General features: G+C 41.1%; 1 protein-coding gene across 1 annotated transcript in view; it reads left to right on the top strand.

Annotated features, from left to right (window-relative positions):
* The window catches only part of ireb2 (iron-responsive element binding protein 2), a 59,959-nt gene that overhangs the window by 5,349 nt on the left and 31,620 nt on the right, over positions 1-22,990 (top strand). Inside the window, exons 2-4 of the mRNA XM_063070939.1 lie at positions 13,318-13,410; positions 15,155-15,320; positions 22,658-22,795. Of these exons, the coding sequence (XP_062927009.1) occupies positions 13,318-13,410; positions 15,155-15,320; positions 22,658-22,795 (397 nt within the window). The remainder of the gene's footprint in view (positions 1-13,317; positions 13,411-15,154; positions 15,321-22,657; positions 22,796-22,990) is intronic.

Genomic DNA, 22,990 nt, shown 5'->3' with positions numbered 1-22,990 from the left:
ACCTTTATTTGATTTTGAGAAAAGATGCGGCTCATTTGCTCGTTATTATCATTTAAGTTAATTGATATAATTTTTCCACAATCTAATTGTAAATTCTTTTAGTATATTTTCTTTTCTTGCTGGCGGTTTGATGTTTATTTTTAGAAGCTTTTTGTATGACGCATGGCTCAGGGGTTGTACAACTAATGGGTTCTCTTTTTTTTTCTCACTTTCCTGCTCAGTAGGTTTTTTTTGTTATCCCAAAATTTTGTTTTCAGTCTTTAAGATGAGTTTTTTTTGAGGCATTGTAAGTATTGTTACTTCGATGTACTCATGTTATTTTTCCTATATATATACATACAATAAAAAGATTTGAAAAGAAAGAAAGTATCTCCAGTGATGGAGGAGGATTGAATGGCCCAATTGGACTATTGTAAGAGCCACAACCTGAATTTAGACCTTGAGCCTCTATTTGTAAATGACCTTCCAGAGTGAGTCAATTTATAATGACGTTATATTGTAGAACAAGAATATAATATTTAGCCACCCAGTATTGAAACTGTTGTTTAAGGTCGAGGCCAGCACAATTGTTTATTAAAATAGAAAATCTAACTGCCAGGTTGATCAAACTGCTACGTATATTGGAAGTTCATTTTTAATTATCTGTTATTCAGATAGAGTGAAGTTTCATTAAGCCTTAAACTGTGTTTTTACAGTGTTTGAGGAAATATGTGTGTTACTGCATTCATTTGACCATAAACTTTGGAAGGTACTAAAATGTGTAGGTAGTTTTCATTTGACTGTTCTGCTTTCAGAATCTCTTGGGCTTGGCTTTTCAGCCAAGTTGTTCATTCACCTGTTATCTTCACTTCCAAAGTTAAAGCTAATTATTATAAGCAATATACTGAAAATATTTTTATGTTGCAAGTATAAAAACAATGGTTGTCTCTATTTCATCATGAATCAACCTGTCTGCAGATAGTATGAACCAAATAAGTCCTAAAGTGTTCTGCTAGTCTTGTGGTGTGTGGCAAAGAGAAGTGTGATAGACTACAGGTTAACAAAGCAGAAGAAGAGGAATTCTACCTTCAGATTTCAATGCAATGAACAGGTACAGCAAAAGCAGAATAGGATTTTCTGGTGTCTATGGATACAAATATTTGAGGGATGCAGCAGTGTGAGCAATCAAAATTCGTATTCAAGTGAAACATGATCCTCCCTGGATAGCATGCGAGTGTAATGTGTAATTAGTAAAGTTGACATATTTTACTTTTGCCAAATTTTGCTTTGGCAAATGGATGCAAAATTAGGAAGGTTGTGCTTCTTTTGAGTATGAATGGCTGAGACCACATCTGGAGTACTGTATGAATTGGTTTCCTTTCTTAAGGAACAATGTTAATATGTTGGATACAGTTCACAAAAGATTGTTAAACTAATCTCTGGACTGAGGGTATTGATTTAAAAGGCTGGGCAGACTTGGTATCCATTTAAGAGTTTAGAAGAGTGAGTCTGGAATTCTTTGAAACATAAGATTGAGAAATCTTGACAGGATAGATGTGGGAAGTGTGTTTCTTATTGTGGGAGAATGTAGAGCTATTTTAAAATAGGTTATTGCCCATTTAATGTGATCACTTTGTTTCTTAGGCTTGTGAATCTAGAATTTTCTTTCTCATATTTTCACATGACATAGAAGCTTCTGGGCCATCATGCCCGTGCTTCCTCTGAGTATTTTCATCAATCCCATCTCCATCCTATTTACCTATGCTCACTTTCCACCCTGATTCTCTCACATCTTACTTACACTATGGGTAATTAACAATAACTCAGTAGCCGACCACTCAACATGTCTTTGGGATGTGGGAGGAAACTGAAACACCAGAGAGAAGCTTGTGCCATCTCAAGGAGAGCTTTCAAACTCCACATAGGCAGCAGTAAACTGAACCTGGGTTGCTGGAACTTCAGCGGCAGCACTACCCACTAGGCCACTATGCACCTAACAAGGAGAATCATTCACTCTCTATCTGCTTCATCAAAGCATGATTGAAACAGACTCCTTAAGGCAGATTCTTGACATATAAGACAAAAAGGGATAAAGATGGCATTCTTTTTTTTTAAATCTGGCTTTGCTGCCAAGGCCATTGTTTAGCCCCTTCCTTGAATAGTTGTGATCCTATTGAAGGTCCCTCCCAATGTGGTTGGGTCAGGATTTAGGACCTGTTGTTTATTTTCAAATCAGGATGGTGTGTGACTTGGTATGTAGCCTGCAAATGGTCTTGTTCCTATACAGCTGCTGCTCTTTTGTCCTCAATGATAAAGGTTGTGGGATAGGGAGCTGCTGTTGGAAACATTTGACCAGATGAAATGTAGAGACACAGTTGGATCATACGTGATCTTATCAAATGGCAGAGGAGGCTTGAGAGACCTCCTAGCTCGTAATCTGTTCTGGTGAAGAATCGAAGACCTGAAATGTTGACTATTTCTCCTTCTACAGATGCTACCTGACTTTCTGATATTTTTCCCAGTATTTTCTGTGTACTTTTATTTCAGACTTCCAGCTCCTGCCATTCTGACTTCTTTGTCTATTTTCTGCTTCATATGTTAGTCTGATCAATTCTTTTGACTTTGAGAGGCAGTTTCTAGGCTGTGTAGTTTTTTCTAAGCTGGGTGGGAATGTAATCATGCAGAGCCACTCTCCTTATTCTGCAGCCCTGCCCTCTTTACCACAACCACCAAAATCCACTTGACTTCTGGAGACATGAGACTGCAAACATGAAAAGAAACCCGCTGGGTGTACTCAGTGGATCAGGCGGCATCTGCAGAGGCAGAGCGATGGTTGGCATTTCGGGTTAAAATGCTGCAACAGACTCTTTTAGGGTCACATAGAATAATCATGGGTGATGTATTTAATTTGGGCCATTTGTAGCTGTTTGCAGTTTTATTCTGAACATTGACCTGAGAAAATTAAAGATAAAAGCAGCAAAAGGACCATGCAGATTATAATAAAGAAAATAGATCAATAACAAAGTGAAGAAAGAGGTATAGCAAAATGCAGACCCAGTCCAGGTAGTCAGAAGAATATAAAATGAAATACTAAATGTCATACTTGATAGTCGCATACATGATAGTATTCTTGTTTCTGAGTTAGAGAGTTGTGAGGCGGAAGCACAAAAACCCAAGCTGATGTTCCATTGCTGGATTTGGGGATTGTATGCACTACTAGAGGTGCCCTTTATAGAGGAAGTTTTGAACTGGTGGCCAATCTGTTCGAGAAGATTAATATAAATATCCCCTGGAACTACTGTAAAGAACACTAGGAAAACGATTCAATGTATATTGGTGAATATATATTTCTGAATTAATGAGCACACTAGCCACTTATTTCCGAAGTTTTTAAACATCAGCAAGAACCATTCGTTTGTGCTCAGTGCTTGAGGCTTCTTGCGTTAATGGATTCCACTTGCCCCGATTCTAGTTCTTCATGACTGCAAAGTTCTGGTGAAATCTTTCACCATGCTTGTCACTGATAGTACCAGGATTGTGAAGAAGTCTAAATGGGAATGCAGAAAATGAATCTTTAGTGCCATGTTGCACCATGGTTTTGTATGCTTAAAGTATGTTGTCAACCAGCTGCACATAGCTTGGTTCTCTGTAGTTGCCATGAACATTTTCAACAGCATCCATGTAATTTTCTCCACTGCCACTAGAAGTTCTTTGAATTGCCTGTCATTGATGACCTGTTTGATTTGTGGACCAACAAAAACACTTCCTTAATCTTGGCATCTGTTATTCTGATTTGAATTATGAGTTGAAATAACAGATATAGGCGATTTTAAAAAATGATGCGTGATAGGAAAATTTTGTGGTGATTGTCATGACCAGCAGCACAAAATCCATAAGATACACCCAAAAGTATCCAGAAAGCAAAATCTTTGTTGTCCAGTGTAATTGGCTGTGGTTTGAGGATGAACTTGTGTTTCATTGATGGATCCTGATTTGATTACAGACATTTCCAGAGGAATCAATTCAAGTTTAGTCATTTAACCATATATGAATATTCATGAATACAGCCAAATGAGACAGCTTTACTATGGATTCAAGGTGCAAACACACCTTATAAAGACAAAAACAACAGGAATTATGCAGATGCTGGAAATTCAAGCAACACACATAAAAGTTGCTGGTGAACACAGCAGGCCAGGCAGCATCTCTAGGAAGAGGTGCTGCCTGGCCTGCTGCGTTCACCAGCAACTTTTATGTGTATTGCTTATAAAGACAAATGTATGTCCCAATGTAGGAGAAAGTATTCTGTTTTTTTTGAATGAGCTGTTAACCACTAGGAAGTCTACAATGTTTAACAAGTGGAGTTTATGAAAATTTATATTTAAAAGTTGATTTTTTTCCCCCTGGAGATTTCCATGTTAATATTACTTTCAGAGATACTGAAATAGTATCTTTTCAAGACATTTGGGCCTTGGACTCTGAACAGTGGACAAAGTTGTTCAACCCTGAAACAGTGGAAAAATGTAAACTTGTTTACAGGAAACAATGTCATCAGAGAGAAAGAAAACACTTGAATAGATACACTGATAGACAGATAATGTAACATGCCTCAAAAAGAAACCAATAAGCTGGGCTGCTGAGTTCACTTCAAATGAAGGACAAATACTTCTGCCTCCGTTGCGATTTGCACACTAGTCAGAATAAAAAAAAAATTCCTTTTAAAATCAGACTGATTATTTTACTTGGCCAATCACTGACTTCCAGCTGGATAATGATGAGATTCATGCATATTATCAAATTTACAAACTAACCATGAATATTTTGGGTTGTTTAACTGCGTTTTGTTTTTGGGATTCTTTCTACTTGCTCAGAACTATCTTCTGGAGTAGGTTGTAGCACCTTTATCTTATCTTTGTCAGTGGATTAAGAAGTATGCTTAAACTAGCTAGTAGGAAGTACAGTATGCAACTGTTATTTATTTATATACACACATTCTTTTTCTCTCTCTCCTTTTTCTCCCTCTGTCCCTCTCACTACCCCTTGCCCATCCTCTGGGTTTTCCCCCCCTCCCCTTTTTCTTTCTCCCTGGGCCTCCTGTCTCATGAATCAACTACCCAGCTCTTGGCTCCATCCCTCCCCCTTCTGTCTTCTCCTATCATTTTGGATCTCCCCCTCCCCCTCCAAGATTCAAATCTCTTACTAGCTCTTCTTTCAGTTAGTCCTGACAAAAGGTCTCGGCCCGACTGTACCTCTTCCTAGAGATGCTGCCTGGCCTGCTGCGTTCACCAGCAACTTTGATGTGTGTTGCTTGAATTTCCAGCATCTGCAGAATTCCTCGTGTATGCAGAAGTTCAGCTGAATTTCTTGCTTTGTCTGACCTTCACCCAGAAAGTTTGCCTTTTATTTTAAATTTTCATCAAGATTCCACATACATAATGGTCAAACAAGAAACTTAAAGTATAAAAAGGTCTTCTTCAATTCATTATTTGATTTGAGTACAACACTGCAGTTTCTGTGAGAAAGGTCAACATGAAATGTTAATGCTGTAGCTCTCTCCCCAAATGTTGCCTGATTTCCTGAGAATCTCCAGCGCTTTTTGTTCTTGTTTTTGCTTTCCAGCAATTGCAGATTTAAAAAATTTTCCTTATTGACCCCAGTTCTTAGGTAGCCTTTTTTTAAAGTCTTCAACAGCAAAGCCACCATTATTTCTTAACTTCTAAATTCTACCCTTCTGATCTAGCATCCATTTTCATTGTGTTCCAGTGTCTTCTGTTTGCTCCCTGTTAAATATTTGTATCTGATTCAGCTACAGCCACAAAGAATGAGCAGCTATTTTCCCCTTACTTTAATTTATTCACCCCTGTTACGGGTCGGCTGGTGCCGCAGTGACATCAGCGCCAGACTCCGGAACGGAGTTCCCGGGTTCGAATCCAGTCGGGCTGTTCCCGAGTACGCTTTCCATCCGTGCCGGGTTGAGTGTTGAGCTCGTAAAATAAAGAAAATACTGTATTACAAAATGTCTGTGTGAAGAGTGGCGCGCCACACAGTCTCTCGTTCCGCGCCTTGTAAGGCATGTCATCATCATAGGGGTCATATCCAAGTTGTCACAGGGCTCCATTCTTTGAGCTATTCATAACCTGAGCTGCTTGCTTGGGAAATGTGGTCACAAACCATGTTCCGACCCAGCAGAAGTTGCCTGCAGACCCGCATCAGCCAGAAAATCCATCCCATTGGCCTCAAATTCACATTCATTTGTACAGACTACGTAAGTGGGGACTTTGTAAGCTGGGCAGTAGCTTTCGATGACTTCTGCTTTTCCCTATAGGAAGTTAACTAGTGGGCAAAAATGTAAATTCATCCAGAGAAGTGTGAATAAATGTTTTTTTTTCCAGAGAGCAAAGCAAGGGGTTCTTGATTTATGGTAAAATACTAAGAGGTGTAGTGGAACAGAGGAATATTGGTAACACTTGCATGTTAATATATCCTTGTACAAGTTCCTGACAATATGGAAAATGTGGATAAGGTGATTAAGTGGGCATGGAATAGAAGAACAGGATGTTTGAACCATATAAAATGCCAGTTAGACAGATGCCAAAGTAAGAGTACTGTACAGTTCAGCTCAGCTTGTTACTGGGAGGATGTGCAAATATTAGAAAGTATGAGGATTTGAGTGAGGTCAGGGCTGAAGAATAATGTATATAAAGAGAGGGATGTTTTGGCTGTGGTTGTTTCCTTTAGAATAAATCAGAATTAAGATACAGGTCCACAATGTCTTATCTGAAATCCTTGGGGCTAGTTGCATTTAGGAATTCAGAACTTTTCGGATTTCAGACCCCCCTACCACTCCCCCCCCGATACCAAAAAACACGTATGCTCAAGTCCCTTATTTAACCCTGTCTCAGTGCGGTGGATATGATCGGCACAGCTATCTGGGCCGAAAGGCCTGTATTGTGCTATAGGTTTTCTGTGTTTCTAAGTAAATCAGTTACAGTATATGTATATTGAATAGATTTTAAAAAGTGCAAAAAACCAAATACTGTATATTAAAAAAAAGTGAGATGGTGTCCAAGGGTTCAATGTCCATTTGGGAATCGGATGGCAAAGGGTAAGAAGCTGTTCCTGAATCGCTGAGTGTGTGCTTTCAGGCTTCTGTACCTCCTACCTGATGGTAACAGTGAGAAAAGGGCATGTCCTGGGTGCAGGAGGTCCTTAATAATGGACATTGCCTTTCTGAGACACTGCTCCCTGAAGATGTCCTGGGTGCTTTGTAGGCTAGTACCCAAGATGGAGCTGACTAGATTTACAACCCTTTGCAGCTTCTTTCGGTCCTGTGCAGTAGCCCTCCCATACCAGACAGTAAAGCAGCCTGTCAGAATGCTCTCCACGGTACAATTATAGAAGTTTTTGAGTGTATTTGTTGACATACCAAATCTCTTCAAACTCCTAATGAAGTATAGTTGCTGTCTTGCCCTCCTTATGACTACGTCGATATGTTGGGACCAGGTTAGATCCTCGGAGATCTTGACACCCAGGAACTTGAAACTGCTCAGTCTCTCCGCTTCTGACCTCTATGAGGATTGGTGTGTGTTCCTTCGTCTTAACCTTCCTGAAGTTCACAATCAGCTCTTTTGTCTTACTGAAGTTGAGTGCCAGGTTGTTGCTGCGACACCACTCCACTAGTTGGCATATGTCACTCCTGTATGCCCTCTTGTCACCACCTGAGATTCTGCCAACAATGGTTGTATCGTCAACAAATTTATAGATGGTATTTGAGCTGTGTCTAGCCACACAGTCATGTGTATATAGAGAGTAGAGCAGCGTTGATCATCAGCGAGGAGAATATGTTATCACCAATCTGCACCGTAGGAGTGGTTGCGACTGTAGTAGTTGTCTACAGTGAATCATTTAACCAATATGTGATAGGCACACTTGATAAGATAGTTGTTTTGCTGGATGTATCTGGGCATATGTTTTGATCTCTCTCACAGAGAGGAGGATGGTTATGATTGTCAGTCTGATAATTGTTAGGATCTTGCCATAGGAGATCCTCAGGACAGTAGAGAATGACCAGCCACCTTCAGCTGTTTTATTTTTGACCCATCTTCCATCATAAGATCAGCAGTGGACTTGTGTAGAACATTAGTGCAGCACATGATCAGGCCTTTGTGCTCATGGTGTTGTGTCAAACTAATCAAGCTGAGACACCTTATCTCTTATGCCTGCATGTAGTCCATATTCCTCCATTCTGTTCATATTTTGTGTGTTCATATCTAAGAGCTTTTTAAATGTCTCTGTTGTACAGGATTCCCCTGCCATCCGAAGGTAGAGCTTTCCTATGAAAGGGTTCGTAAGCTGAAATGTGGTAAAGCGAAGAAGCAATTACCATTTATTTACATGGGAAAATTTTGTGAGTGTTCACAGACCCAAAAGTAACCTACCAAATAACGCCAAATAACACATTAAAACCTAAAATAACAGTAACACATAGTAAAAGCAGGAATGATATGATAAATACACAGCCTATATAAAGTAGAAGTACTTCTCTATAACGATTGCCTGCACAGATCTCCGTAGCGAAAATCTCACGCAAGTGCTCTCGGCAGAAAATCTCATGCAAGCGCTGTTGGCATAAACGCGCTGTCCAGTAGCATTTAAACTATGAAGCTGCCAAATCTACCAAATAACATGTAAAAGTACACAGCCTATATAAAGTAGAAATAATGTATGTACAGTGTAGTATCACTTACCGGAATTGGGAAGACATTGAGCACACTGATGATGGTGTGTTTTACTGAGTCGTCGCAGGTTGGGGTGGTGCAGTGGCCCCCACCCTCCAGGCCGCCGACTGATACATTGCCGCGAAGCACGCAGGGGTAGCCGGGAGGCACACAACACGTCTTTAAGAAAAAAGCCGAAATAAACATGCTAATTAATTGGGTGCTGCCCGGCACGTAAATGTTGGCACCGATCAGAGGTGATTGCTGATTGCATCGGCACTGATATGGGCTGACAATTACATGCTAGGCGGCACCTAAATAATTAGCATGTTTATTTCGGCTTTTTTCTTAAAGATGTGCTGTGTGCCTCCCGGCTACCGCTGCATTCTACACAAATCGGTACAGTATCTGTCCGGGGCCCGGGGGTTGGGGTGGTGGTACACGGGGGTGTTATCTCATCGTCGATCAGGGCAGGCAGCTCATCTTCTCCTATGACTGCCTGCCTCGATGTCGAAGGTCGAGGTTCGTCATCTGCTGTGGCTGATGTGGAAAGCTTGCTTGACTGCTGAGCCTCGCACATTTTTATATCACACAGTTCTTTGTAAGAACGAAACAATCTTGCAAGTATCCCCTAACCCTACGTACCCTTTCAAAATTAAGGTCGTACTTTATCATTGCAGCGAAAATCTCACGCTTTTGCTTCACGTTCTCACGTTCAGTTCCTGGACGACTTCACTTTCGCTACTGCATTCGGTTTCGATTGTTATCCTTTCCTCTTCCAATTACATCAGCTCTTTATCTATGAGTTCTTGGTCATGGGATGCCAAAACCTCTTCAACATCATCTTCGTCAGCTTCCACAAGCCAAACTCACTTTGTCCTTGCTTCGTTCACCATGATCGAAATGCTTAATTATGTCTAGTTTAGCGCTAAGTGTAACACCCTTACGAGCTCTTTCAGGCTTTTCCGACACCTTAGTACTCATCTTGCTAACGGCTGCTCAATGCAACGTGTTTAAGCAATGCTGTTCCGAATCTGGGGGAGAGCGGCTGCTCGGGGTGCGCGCTGCCTTTTATCGTGCGCTGATTTTTTATCGCGCGCTGCCTTTCTTCGTAACAGTGAAAACACCTTCTGAAAGCGAAAACAGGGTACTAATGTAATAGTGAGGTTTTGTAAAGCAAACGTTCGAAAAGCGGGGGACACCTGTATATGCCACTTCCACCATCACCCTGGAAGCATGCTTCAGCCACCCACGACTCTGCATAATATAAAAATTGCTTGTCCCGCACATCTCCTTCGAGCTTCCATTCCCCTACCTTAAATGCATGCCCTTTAAGTTTAGACATTTCTTCTCCAGGAGAAAAGATAATGAATGTCTACTCTATTTATCTATGCCTCTTATAATTTTATGAATGTCGCCCCTCAGCTCTTCTGCTTCAGAGAAAGCAAACATAGTTTCTCCATCTTCTACACACAGCACATCTCTTCGAACACAGACAGCATCTTGATAGAGTTGTGGAGCAACTCGACACAGATACAGGCCCTTCATCTCAACTGGTCCCTACTAACCACACGTCCTAATTTCCTCATTTAACAATTCTTAACTGTTAAGCCCCACCCCTCTATATATGTATCCAAGTGGTTTTTGAATGATATTGTACCTGTCTCAACCACTTCCTCTGGTAGCTCATTCCTTATACTCATCACCCTCTGCATGGAAAAAGTTGCCCCTCAGATCCCTTTTAAATACTTACCCCATTCACTGTAAGCCTATGCCCCCTGGGTTTGGACTTGCCTACAGTGGGGAAAAAACATTACCGTCCATCTTTTCTATTCCTCTCAAAGTTTTAAACTTTTCTAGCCTATGTTCCAAGGAATAAAAACATAGCCTGGCCAATCTCCAACTATAACTCAGGCCCCCTGTAGTCCTAGCAACATCCTTCTGAATCTTCAACATGAGATTCTGCAGATGCTGAAAATCATGAGCAACACAAACAAAATGCTGGAGGTACTCAGCAAGTCAGGCAGCATCTATGGAAGGGAATGCACAGTCAACATTTTGGGCCAAGACATGATCTTTGTAATTCTTTTCTGCACTCTTTCCAGTTTAGTACCATGTCTTCCTATAAGAAGGTGAACAAAACTGTGTACTGTATTCCAAGTGTGGCTTCACCAGTGACTTGTACTGCAACATGATGCCCCAACTCCCATACTCAATGCCTTGACTGATGAAGGCCAGCATGTTAAAACATTTTTTTCACTGCTTTGTCTCCCAGTTAACCAAACACTTCTACTTCTCACTCCCTCTGTTCCATTACATTCCATAGTGCCCTACCATTCACAGTACCAGCCCTAGACTGGTTTGACTTTCTAGAACGCATAACCTGTATTAGAATCAATTTGCCACTCCTTAGGCAACTTCTTTAATTGATCAATATCCCCTTGTAATCTACAATAACCTCTATCACCAACGCCACCTAATTCTGTGTTATCAAAACTTACATGTAAAGTCTTCTGCATTCTCATACAATTCATTTGTATAAAAAATGAGGGTGTTAACACCTAGTCAGTGGCTTCATTTTCCATCGCTATTTTAAAACTATTTGAATTGTGGTTACTAGAGCTAAAGTGCTGTTTGACTGCCACGGAGTTCCAAGACGAGGTCCAGTATTGCACACTCCTGAGTAGGTCCCTCTATATATTGACTCCTAAAACTTTTCTGGACTCATTTCAAAAATTCCTCTCCATCCTGCCTCTTAACACTCTCTATGGCCCAGTTGATACTGGGAAATCTAAAATTTCCCACTAACGTTAACTATTATTTTTACAACTCTGAGCAATTTCTCTACACACCTACTTAGAAACATAGAAAACCTGCAGCTCAGTACAGGCCCCTTGGCCCACAGTGCTGTGCTGAACATGTTCTTAAGTTCTGCTTACTGTTGGCTCCACAAGAGTGATCCTCCCTTTCTTGTTTCTAAGTTCTACTCATAAGACTTCACTGAATGATCCCAAAAAAGGTAATCTCTAAGCGCTGTTGTTACATCAACCCATATCAAAAGGCAACACTCTTTCCTTGCTTAGCACTTCTGCATCGTCCTTTGCCACCACATCCTTCCCATAACGGGGCCACTGAAACAGCACACAATACTCGGGTTGCAGCCTGACCAGAGGTTTATAAAGCTGCAATATAACTCTTGAATTCAGTGCCTCAATTAATAAAGGCAAGTATGCCGTAAGTTGCGTTTACCCTGTTGATTCCGTTGAAGCTTACAGATGCTCATTTATGTTTGCAACACATTGGTGAATGAAACAGGTCATGCATGAATGCAGCAAGAGCTGATTATCATTTGGTAAGGGCTGGTGAGCAGTAAGTAACATCCACAACACAGAAGTGGATACTGTTGGGGGGGTGGGGGAGGAGAGGATGACCTAGCAGAGAAAAGTCACACTGACCAGTGGCTAGGCATGGTGTAGAAAGTGACTTCCTTCATCTTTACAATGCATACTTTACAACTTGAAGTTGAGACAGTAACACTAGTTTACATCTTAAATTGCTAATCTTAGTCTAATCACCTACATTTGACATTTAGTGCCATTACTGTTGTTGAATATGCTTCTATCAACTGAAGGGGTATTGCCAAGATACTCAACTGAACCAGCCATGTAAATACTAGAACAGGTTAGAGGCTGGACATACTGCAGCAAGTGACTCCCCTCTTGACTTTCTACAATCTGCAAAGCACAAGTAAGGACTGTGAAGGAGTTCTCTCCACTTGCCTGGATGATTGCAGCTCTAACAGCACCCAGAGCACAGTTTCCTGCTTGAAAGGGACCACATCCCAGATAACTCCCTTGCACCATTGGCACCACCTACAAAATGTACTGCAATTACTTCCCTTCATGATGTGTCTTACCAGATGGGGAGAGAACTTTCATCACCAGGGCAGCAGCAGCACCACCACCACCACCCGATGGAAGTTCACCTCTCCTTTACAGTTCTGACCAGTAACTGTTTTGCTGTTCTTCATTGCTAATGGCTCTAAACCCTTGAGCAATTTCCTTGTCGGTGTTCTGGATATAATTGCAGTGGGTCAAGGTAGCAGCCCAGCACCTTTCTTAAAGTGTGATTAGGGACGGGCAATCAATGCTGGCCTTGCCTTTGGGATCCTGACAAGGGAAATCTCTGAGTTGAGAGCTGACAATGCTCCTAGATGGTAGCAATTTATGTACAAAGTATTAACTGTAGAAGGATGTGGTTTAAGAAATCCATAGTTCTACTACACACTGTTTTAAACCTTAGAGACTTTTGAAGTTCACTAGCTTTCATTCCATACCTTTTTGTAGTAGGGTCACTGATGTTCTTGTAACAGCCCAGCTGCATGATGTTTTCAAAACTTATCTCGGCCATTCACCTCCCTGCTTTTATTGACTACATAGTTTAGTCATTTCTGCTGTGTAGAATCCAGGAATGCCAATACTCTGCCAGCCTTTGTACTTTATCTGATTAAACAATCAATCAGAGATGTCAGATTTGTGAAAGTTCAGAAGAGTTGCAGATTTTTATTATCAAATATATTTAATGTTACACTATAATTATAATGTATTTCTCTCCATTTTAGGACATCCCTTTCATCACTTAATTGAACCATTGTCTGCTGATCATCCTGGTAAAAAATACTTCAACGTCCTTAAACTCGGTGACCCAAGATATGGTGAGATTTTTCCATTCATGTATTGGCCAATATTTTCATTGGAAATGAAGGGGTGGACAAGGTCTTTGTGAATTCTCAGTGAACAGTTTCTGAGAATCGAACAGCATGGAAGTGAATCTCACTGACAATTTACTATTCATTTACACTGTTCCATTGTTATGTGCCATGTGGTATGACATGGGCAGTCATGGTCTTTCCATAACCATGATTGTTCTTGGCAATTTTTTCTTCAGTAGTAGTTTGCTATTGCACCAATCCTATATTATTCCCATTTATAAATTCTGTCCACATTCTCATCAGCTCCTCTATGATTCTACCATTCACTCATATGTGAGGAGAAGTTTACCAGGGCCAATTAGCCTGTCAATTTACATGTCTTTGGGATGTGGGAGGATACCAGAGTTTCTGAATTAAAACATATGGTCATGGGGAGAACATGCAAACCTCATCAGGCAGCGCCTGGAGTCAAGATTGAACCTGGGTCTCCAGCATTGTGAAGCAACAGCTCTACTAACTGCGCCACTATGCAGCTTAATTTCATAAATACTAATCAAATTTAAGTTTGCAAATTAGATGCCCTTAATTACCTGGGCTCTTTCGTGCCCAATTCATCATCTTAATTGATTGACATGTGGGTTCTGCTACTGAGAACTATCCCATAAACTAAATTTTTCCGTTAAGTCAAAATCAAAACAATTTGCCCAATACCAAGATTTTAAAAGCTCATTGCTTGAAATAGTTAAATCTCTTCTTCCCAATATACTACTTTTTCTCTCAGCGCAGCATCACTACCCAGATTGTGTCACTTCACATATGCTCCTGATAATTTCATTTCTTCAAATAATTCCGATGCTTACCCTAGCACTACCTGTAATTAACCCAATGAAACATATATTGTGTTCAGTTATTAATGACTGTTGCAGAACATATTATTACCTGTTAGGCTAATAAAGCATTTAAGGGAAAATTTGCATAAAGGTGGATTTATGTTAAGTCAGCACTTCTGAAACCCAGGAAAGTCTTGTATTTGAATCTACCTGCTCAATGTAATATTCTAAAAATGGCCTGTTATTAAGATGAGCAGGAAGTTATCAAAAACTGAGTTGGTGTAATGCTATCAAACTTTTCTGGAGGTTCCAAGTTTGATTTGTCATCTGCTGTGTAGGTAAGCTTTGCTACAATTGTAGTGGAGTCCCAGGGTCAAGCAAGGTGTTCGTTGGCCAGCATTACTCATGATCTGAATGTTCTTGTGGAACAGTGGCCAATAGATTGATTTATTATGAGCTCCTAAACAGGTGCTGACTCCTGGGGAATTGCATTCAAGCATGAGTCATTGTCTTAATAAAGGAAAAGGCAATAGATAGAACACTGCAAATTGCAAAGTTAATGTGGCTGTGTCCTTGTGCTTTTTCTGCTGCAGTGACCTATTGTCAGCCTTACTTAAAAACACAGTAAGAATAAGGTGCAAACAAGGTAGGATTCCTAAAAGCAGTGAATGATAATACACATCCGGCACAATACTACATGCTTTGAATGTTCTAATTTTGCTCAACGTATTTCATATACCACTGCTAAACTTGTGTATTTAATTTTGGGATGTATTTAGAAAAAAAAGCTTAATATAGCATTTTCTGGCTAATGTGATGAAAGCATAATTGAGTTCTCATGTTAGGTAATTGTTTTTTAAAATTCTCTTTAAAGTGGTTTATTTCTTTTTAATCGATTTGACCGTTGTTTCCAAAAGGTGGACTGCCATACTCTATCCGTGTATTACTTGAGGCAGCTATTCGAAATTGTGATGGACTTCATGTGAAAAGAGAAGATGCTTTAACTATTCTTGATTGGAAAAATCAGCAAAACCAAACAGATGTTCCCTTCTGGCCTGCCCGGGTTCTCCTTCAGGATTTCACGTGAGTCTAGCTTGGGATCAGAATTGAGCTTGCTGTTTAGTTACTGATTTACTAAACTTGGCTTTATTTGTAAAGCTGGTTCTAGCAGTAAATATACTCCTGTTGTTTTTTAATGTGTAATGTGATGTGTAGAGTGAGTGTGTGTGTGTGTGTGTGTGTGTGTGTGTGTGTGTGTGTGTGTGTGTATATATATATATCCCAGATTATATTCAGTTGACTCTTGGATGTGATGAGATCTGACTCCCAAATTAGCCTCCATCCTGAGGTCTGTCATTCTAGTAATGATCTTCCCATAATGGAGGAAACAATTCAATCTGCTCAAAGTCTTTCTGACTATGACTGTTGTGAGTCCCTAGTCTGCAGCTACTCAAAGTGGAGAAGGAGCATTTGGGATGGTGTTGAGAAACTCAAGGTCATCCATCAGGCCTCATAATGCCTTCTCCCTCAAGATGACACTGTGTACTCCGAATTGGCATAGTAATTTTCTGCTTGTCTCTCTACTTTTTTCTGTAATTCTCTTACAAGAAGCTGAAAGTCACATCAGGTATGATTGACTGACTCTTTTGAACATTGGAAAGCCAGCTTTCAGTCATAACATACTGCCTTTCTTGCACCAGAGCCCTCTGCTTGCATGAACCACGGGAAGTCCTTTCACCACACTGGTATTACTGAGAACGTGTCGCCGGAGGCGAGGAAAAAGAGCCAGTGTCTTGGTTAGGTTAAGACGGCGCATAAATCGGCCGCCGCTCCCTAGCATACTCCTGACCAGTGTACAGTACCTGGATAGCAAGCTGTGTGAGTTGAGAGCCGGAATCTCCTTCCAACGGAAAACAAAGCACTGTGACATCCTATGCTTTACTGAAACGTGGTCGTCGGAGGAGATACCAGACCAAGCCTTTGAACCCATTGGGTTCTCTGTGTTCCGAGAGGACAGGTCTAAAGGTCTCTCTGGGAAAAGTAAAGGTGGGGGAGTGTGCTTCATGGTGATCAATGCTTGGTGTGACCCAGGTAGCGTGCACACCCTCAAATCCTCCTGCTCTGGAGTATCTTATGCTGTTATGTCGACCCTTCTGGCTGCCTAGAGAATTCACGTCTGTTATTATTACAGCTGTGTACATCCCACCACAGGCCAATACCAACCTGGTTCTCAATGAACTTTGCAAAACCATCAGTATCCATGAAACCACATACCCAGAGGCTGCTTTCATCATCGCTGGACACTTTAACCAAGTGTTGCTGACTAGAGCTTACCCTCAGTTCAGCCAACACATGGAGGTGAGCACACGGGGAAGAAGCATACTCAAGCATTGCTTCCCTCCCTTCCGCAATGCCTACAAAGCAATTCTGTGCCCTCCGTTTGGAAAGTCTGACCATTCCTCCATCTTGCTCCTGCCCGCCTACAGGCAGAAACTGAAACAGGAAGTGATCATAGTGAAAACCATCCACTGCTGCTCCAACCAATCGGGCGCAGTGTTACAAGACTGCTTTGATAATGTCACCTGGGAGGTATTTTGAGCCAAGAACATCTTCAAATACACAGAGGTGTTCACAAGCTTCATTTGGAAGAGCATTGAAGACAACGTTCCCCAAAAATCGGTTATTTCTACCCAAACCAGAAGCCTTGGATAAATGGTTCAGTGCGTGTTGCTCTCAGCGCAAGGGATAAAGCCTTCAATCCCTGAAGACCCAAAAGGAACTCAAGAGATGCCACTATGATTTACGTAGAGCCATCAAGGTGGCAAAATGGCAACACGAGGACAAAATCCAGCCACAACTCTGTGACAATGACACACGCAGTGTATAGCAAGAGCTGCACACCATCGCGGACTTCAAGATGAAATGCAGCAGTCCAGCCAACATTGCCACCTTAATCCCAGATGAGCAAAATGTCTTTTATGCTCGATTTGAGGTTGATAAGACTGAACCCCAAGGAGCGCCGCCGACAAGACCTGCTCCTTGGTCATCTCTGAGGCTGAGGTATGTAAGACATTCCTCTTCTTCGGCTGTCCATCGATTTTCGATGTTGACTGAGGGTTGGGCAAGTTCGTATGGAAGACCGGCAGTTGCCCATGCTGCAAGTCTCCCCTCTCCACGCCACCGATGTTGTCCAAGAGAAGGGCACTAGGACCCATACAGCTTGGCACCAGTGTCGTCACAGAGCAATGTGTGGTTAAGTGCCTTGCTCAAGGACACAACATGCTGCCTCAGCTGAGGTTCAAACTAGCGACCTTCAGATCACTAGACCGACGCCTTAACCACTTGGCCACGCGCCACATATTCCAACGAGTCGACAACCGCAAGACAGCAAGATGGCATCCTAGGGTGGGTCCTCAAAGTGTGTGTGGAACAGCTGGCTAGTATGTTTACAGACATTTTTACTCTCCCTCTCAGTGTTTAGTGCCCTCTTGTTTCAAATCGTCCATCATTGTCCCTGTACCTAAGAAAAAACAAGGAAGCATGCCTGAATAACTGGCACCATGTCGCACTCACCTCAATTATAAGCAAATGCTCTGAGAGGCTGGTTAAGGACTACATCTGCAGCATGCTACCACCCACACTGCACCCCCTACAATTTGCCTACTGATGGAACCAATCTACTGATGATGCCTTAGCTGCAGCACTAATCACTGTCCTCACTCACTTGGAGAAGAGAGATACATATGTTAGAATGCTGTTCCTGGACTACCGTTCAGCATCCAACACCATAATTCCCTCCAGACTTGACGGGAAGCTCAGAGACCTCGGCCTTCACACCGCCATGTGCAGCATTCTGGACTTTCTATCAGATCACCAACAGATGATGAGGATGGGCTGCCTCACTTCTGCCCCTCTGACCCTCAACACAGATGCCCCCCAGGGTTGTGTCCTGAGTTGCCTTCTCTACTGCCTTTATACGTACGACTGTGCTGCCACACACAACTGCAATTTGCTGATCAAATTTGTGGATGACACGACGTTGATCAGCCTTTTTTAGCGGTGATGAGATGGCCTGCAGAGGAGAGGTTAACACCCTGACACTGTGGTGCCAAGATAACAACCTCTCCCTCAGTGTACAAAAAACAAAAGAGCTGATCATAGATTACAGGAGGAATGGAGACAGGCTCATCCTGGTCAACGTCAATGGGACTGCAGTTCACAATGTGAGTTGTTTCAAGTTCCTCGGTGTACACATCACCGAAGATCTCACCTGGACTGTACGCATCGGCTGTGTGGCAGAAAAAGCACATAAGTGGCTCTTCCACCTCAGGCGACTGAAGAAGTTTGGCATGAGCCCCCAAATTCTCAAAACCTTCTACAGGGGCACCATTGACAGGCTATATCACCAACCTTGATTGCTGGGCACTGCAGAGAGTGCTACGGACAGCCCAGTGCATCTGTGGATGTGAACTTCCCTTACAGCAGCAGGTACTTAAAGAAAGCCTGAGAGATCATCAGGGACACCAGTCACCCCACCCATAAACTGTTACAGCTACTTCCATCTGGGAAACAGTACTGCAGCATTAAAGCCAGGACCAACAGGCTACGGGGACAGCTTCTTTCTACAAGCCATTAGACTTATAAATTCAAGTGTCTGTACATTGAGATGGAGATTTTTACTCCTTTATGTTTTGGGACAGATGTAAGATTTAAATAAATTCAAATTCAAGCTAACCTGCTCAGCTTGAAGTTGGCTCCTGTCCCACCTATACAATTTGGAACCTGCAAAATTAGAATGGAAACTGCTCTTTCTTGATCCTGAGAGACTGCTTTTGTCACACTGTCACTTCTAAATTCCATTGTTCCTATTTGTATCATTTTGTGATACTGTAATTGCACTCTCTTGACACTGGTGGCACTGTTTCCTCATCTCCCAGTGCTCAACCCTGTTCAGCAGAAAAGTTCAGGGCTCCAACTCAAATTTGGCTAGTTACCTCACTTTGTCTTTTTATTATAAATGATAACAAATCTAAATTTTTTCTGAAATATAACTTTAAAAGTGGCACATGAATTGTATGCCTGATGTGTTCTGATTATATTTTTACCTTGTGAAGACAATGCTTGGTCTTGATTTTCTATGTGCAAGGTCACAGGAAACAGATTAATATGATGTGTTGAGAAAAGTTATTTTGGTATTGAGATATGCCATCCTCTCTTTGCAATTGTTTTTGAAAACATTTTCCCTCATTGGAATGTCTTCGGAGGTTGAAGACCAGATTGGACTGCGCTCTGTCTCCTTGCTTCGACAGAGCACTAGTATTTATTGAGTGCCTGCTGAAACCTCACAATTAAATATAATACTTTGATCTTTAGAGTTTTATAATAGTGTGTTGAATTTATTTTCACGACGTGCTTTTATCATAGAATGATGGAAAGTAACTCCCTTGTAGGGTAGTCTGATAAATAAAACCCATCCTTTTATATTTTTGATTCTGTTTATTTTCTTCCTGTTCCCTCCAGCCTTACTTTACCTTTTATTTCTGCTCACCTTTGTAAAATGCTCAACTAGCCTTTAGTTAAAATTCTTGAGCTTCGGAATGCAAGATAACAAAATCTTTTTAAATCAAGTTTTCAATCAATTAGCTTAATCATTCCCAATGTCCATATTGAACAATATAAAGGAGGGATTTCTTCAGGAATATTGGTTGAGAGTTTTAAAAGAGTAGCAGAATTTCTAATTTGAAAATAGAATTAAAATAGACCAAAGAAATGCTGAACAGAAATAAAAGCATTGTCATGGTGTCATTTTAAAAAAAACACTAGATTGGAATTTACAAATCCTTTGGAAGTCCAGAGCTGTGAATTGATGGTGTCAGTTTCTCCTGTATTATTGACAGAAACAGAAGTAGAATGCGACATTTGTTATCATGTTAAAGAATATGGGTTCACCTATTTATGACCACCTGACCTACTTTCCCTTTTGCTTCCTTAGTGGCTGAAGTGTTTGTCCTGAAAAGACACTGTAGTTAAAAGGTCCACTTGGAGTTGCATCATGTTGGTCCCTTGATGATTTGGTTTCATATTTGTATTGTTTTGGTGTGACTATTAAAGTTTGCAGCAGGATCTGGACTAGCTGGAAAAAAGGCCTGAAAAATGGCAGATGGAATTTAATGTAGATGAGTGTGAAGTGTTGCACTTTGGGATGACCAACCAGGGTAGGTCTTACACCATGAACGGTAGGGCACTGAGGAGTGAAGTAGAACAAAGGAATCTGAGAATGCAGTTCCATAATTCATTGAAAGTGGTATTACAGGTAGATAGGGTCGGATAGAAGGCTCGTGGTACGTTGGCCTTTATAGATCAAAGTATTGAGTACAGGAGTTGGAGTGGTATGTTGAAATTGTATAAGATGTTGGTGAGGTCTAATTTGGAGTACTTGTGTGACCTACCTACAAGAAAAATGCAAATAAGATTGAAAGAGTAAAGAGAAAATCTACAGGGGTGTTGCTGGTACTGGAGGACCAGAGTTTTTAAAAAAGATTGAATGGGTTAGAACTTTGTTCCCTAGAATGTAGAAGACTGAGGGGAAATTTGATAGCGGTATACAAAATAATGGGGGGGTATAGATAGGAATGCAAGCAGGCTTTTCCACTGAGATTTGGTGAGACTATAACTAGAGATCATGGGTTAAAGTTGAAAGGTGAACTATTTAAGGAAACAAGGGGAAACTTCTTCACTCAGAAGATGGTGAGGGTGTAGAACGAGCTGCCTGTGCAAGTAGTGGATGTGAATTTGATTTCAATGTTTAAGAGAAGTTTGGATAGGCACATGGATGGGAGGAGTGTGGAGTGCTATGGTCTGGGTGCAGGTTGATGGGTCTAGGCAGTTTAAATGGTTTGGCATGGACTAGAGTGCCTATATCCCAACCCTACGAAAGTTTCTCACCTGATTTTCCTCCTGTGTTACCACTGTGACTTATTGTGATTTCCTCATTATTGTGGCAGCGTCCTTAGTCCTACCTCACACTCCTCTAGAAATTGAGTACACAAGGAGTGAGGAGAAGGTCTATCACAACTGCCTCCTGGGCATTGGAAGTTTGCTGTGAATAAGATTAAAAACAAAATGCCACGTGTTTCGAAAATGCTGGAAATACTTAGGTGGAGCTGTGCAGAGTGAAGTGCTCAGGGTGAGGACATTTCAGCAGATAGCAGATAGCCTTTATTGCTAGGGGACTGGAGTATAAGATCCCAGAAGTCTTTCTACTACCATATAGCACTTGGGTGAGACCACACATGAAGTACTTGCCTTCCAAAATACCTACCCAAAAAAATGTAGATGTAACTATTGTATATAGCTCTTGGTGGTAGAAGTGTCTGGATAAGGGGTTAGAAAAGGGACTCAGGATAAGGCGTCCATCGCCTCAGACTGGGGTGAGGAGGAATTTCATATTGAATCTGGAATTTTCTCAGATATTGAATCTTTAATTACATTTAGGGCCGTGGTAGACTTTTGCACTGCAGGTAATGTAGAGTTCTAGGATCGTATAAGAAAATAGGGTAGAGGCCAAGGATCAAATACAGCACGGAAACTTGCCTTCGTCCCAACTAACCAACATTTCCATCCAATCTAGTTGCATTTGACTGGAATTGGCCCACATCCCTCCTTTCCAAGGGCTTTTTAAATGCCTTTAATGTACCTGCCCCAAACACTTGCTCTAGTAGCCTAATCTGTATACGGACCACCCTGTTGAGTGGAAGAAGTTGCCCCTCAGCTTCTTATTAAATCTCCCCCATTTACCTTGAAACTATGCCTTCTAGTTCTTGATTCCCCAACCCTGGTAAAAGACAGTGTGCTGCAATTACCCTATCATACTGAATGTGGCAGGTTTGAAGAATTTGGTGGCCCACTGTTCCTATTTTTTCTCTCTTTATGGAATGAAATGTTAATTCTATTTCTCTTTTTGATGTTGCCTACTTATCTGCACAGTATCTCCAATAATTGTTATTGTTCTTTTTGATGGTAGTAAAGGACTGACAGTTCAACATTTATCTTTAGTATAGTCCCAAAGTGGAAAAATAACTCAAATATGACGCCACTGTATAAAGTTTGAATTATTTAGAAGCTTTCAATGTGAACTTTGTGATGCAATTTACTTTGTCCTACTTTGCAGAACACAAAAGAAAAATGTACTTTCAGTCACTTTGCAGTATAACCATTGGTATTGTAACAAATGTCTCTGCTAGTTTGGACATGGCAAGCTCCCACAAGTGATAATGTAATAATGAATATGTAATTGGGTTTGTTCATTGAGTGGTAAAAGTTGGTTAAGCCACCAGGTGGAATTAGTCAATATTTGATGGGTTCCTTGAAAGAACAGTATAGTGACTGTTCTTTCAGCTTGTTGATTTGATTTATTTCAGAGGGATTCCTGCAGTGGTGGATTTTGCTGCTATGAGAGAAGCAGTAAAGAAACTTGGAGGAGACCCTGCCAAGGTTGGCCCAGTCTGTCCCACTGATCTGATTGTGGACCATTCGCTGCAGATTGATTACAGCAAAAGGCAAGCAAACTAAAAATGGGTAATTCTTGTTTGTAACACCAGGAACTTCACTTGCATAGTAATGTAATTTTACCAATGTATATATTTTGTACAGTGCAAATATAACTAAAATGAAGATATTTGTCGGGAGTTTATTATTCAAATAGCTACTTTAAAGCAGCATGCACAATTAATTTTGGTTATTAACATAGAGCC

Source organism: Mobula hypostoma, chromosome 18 (genome assembly GCF_963921235.1).
Source record: "Mobula hypostoma chromosome 18, sMobHyp1.1, whole genome shotgun sequence".
NCBI classification, from domain to species: Eukaryota; Metazoa; Chordata; class Chondrichthyes; order Myliobatiformes; family Myliobatidae; genus Mobula; species Mobula hypostoma.
This window is presented reverse-complemented; position numbering and strand designations above follow the sequence as displayed.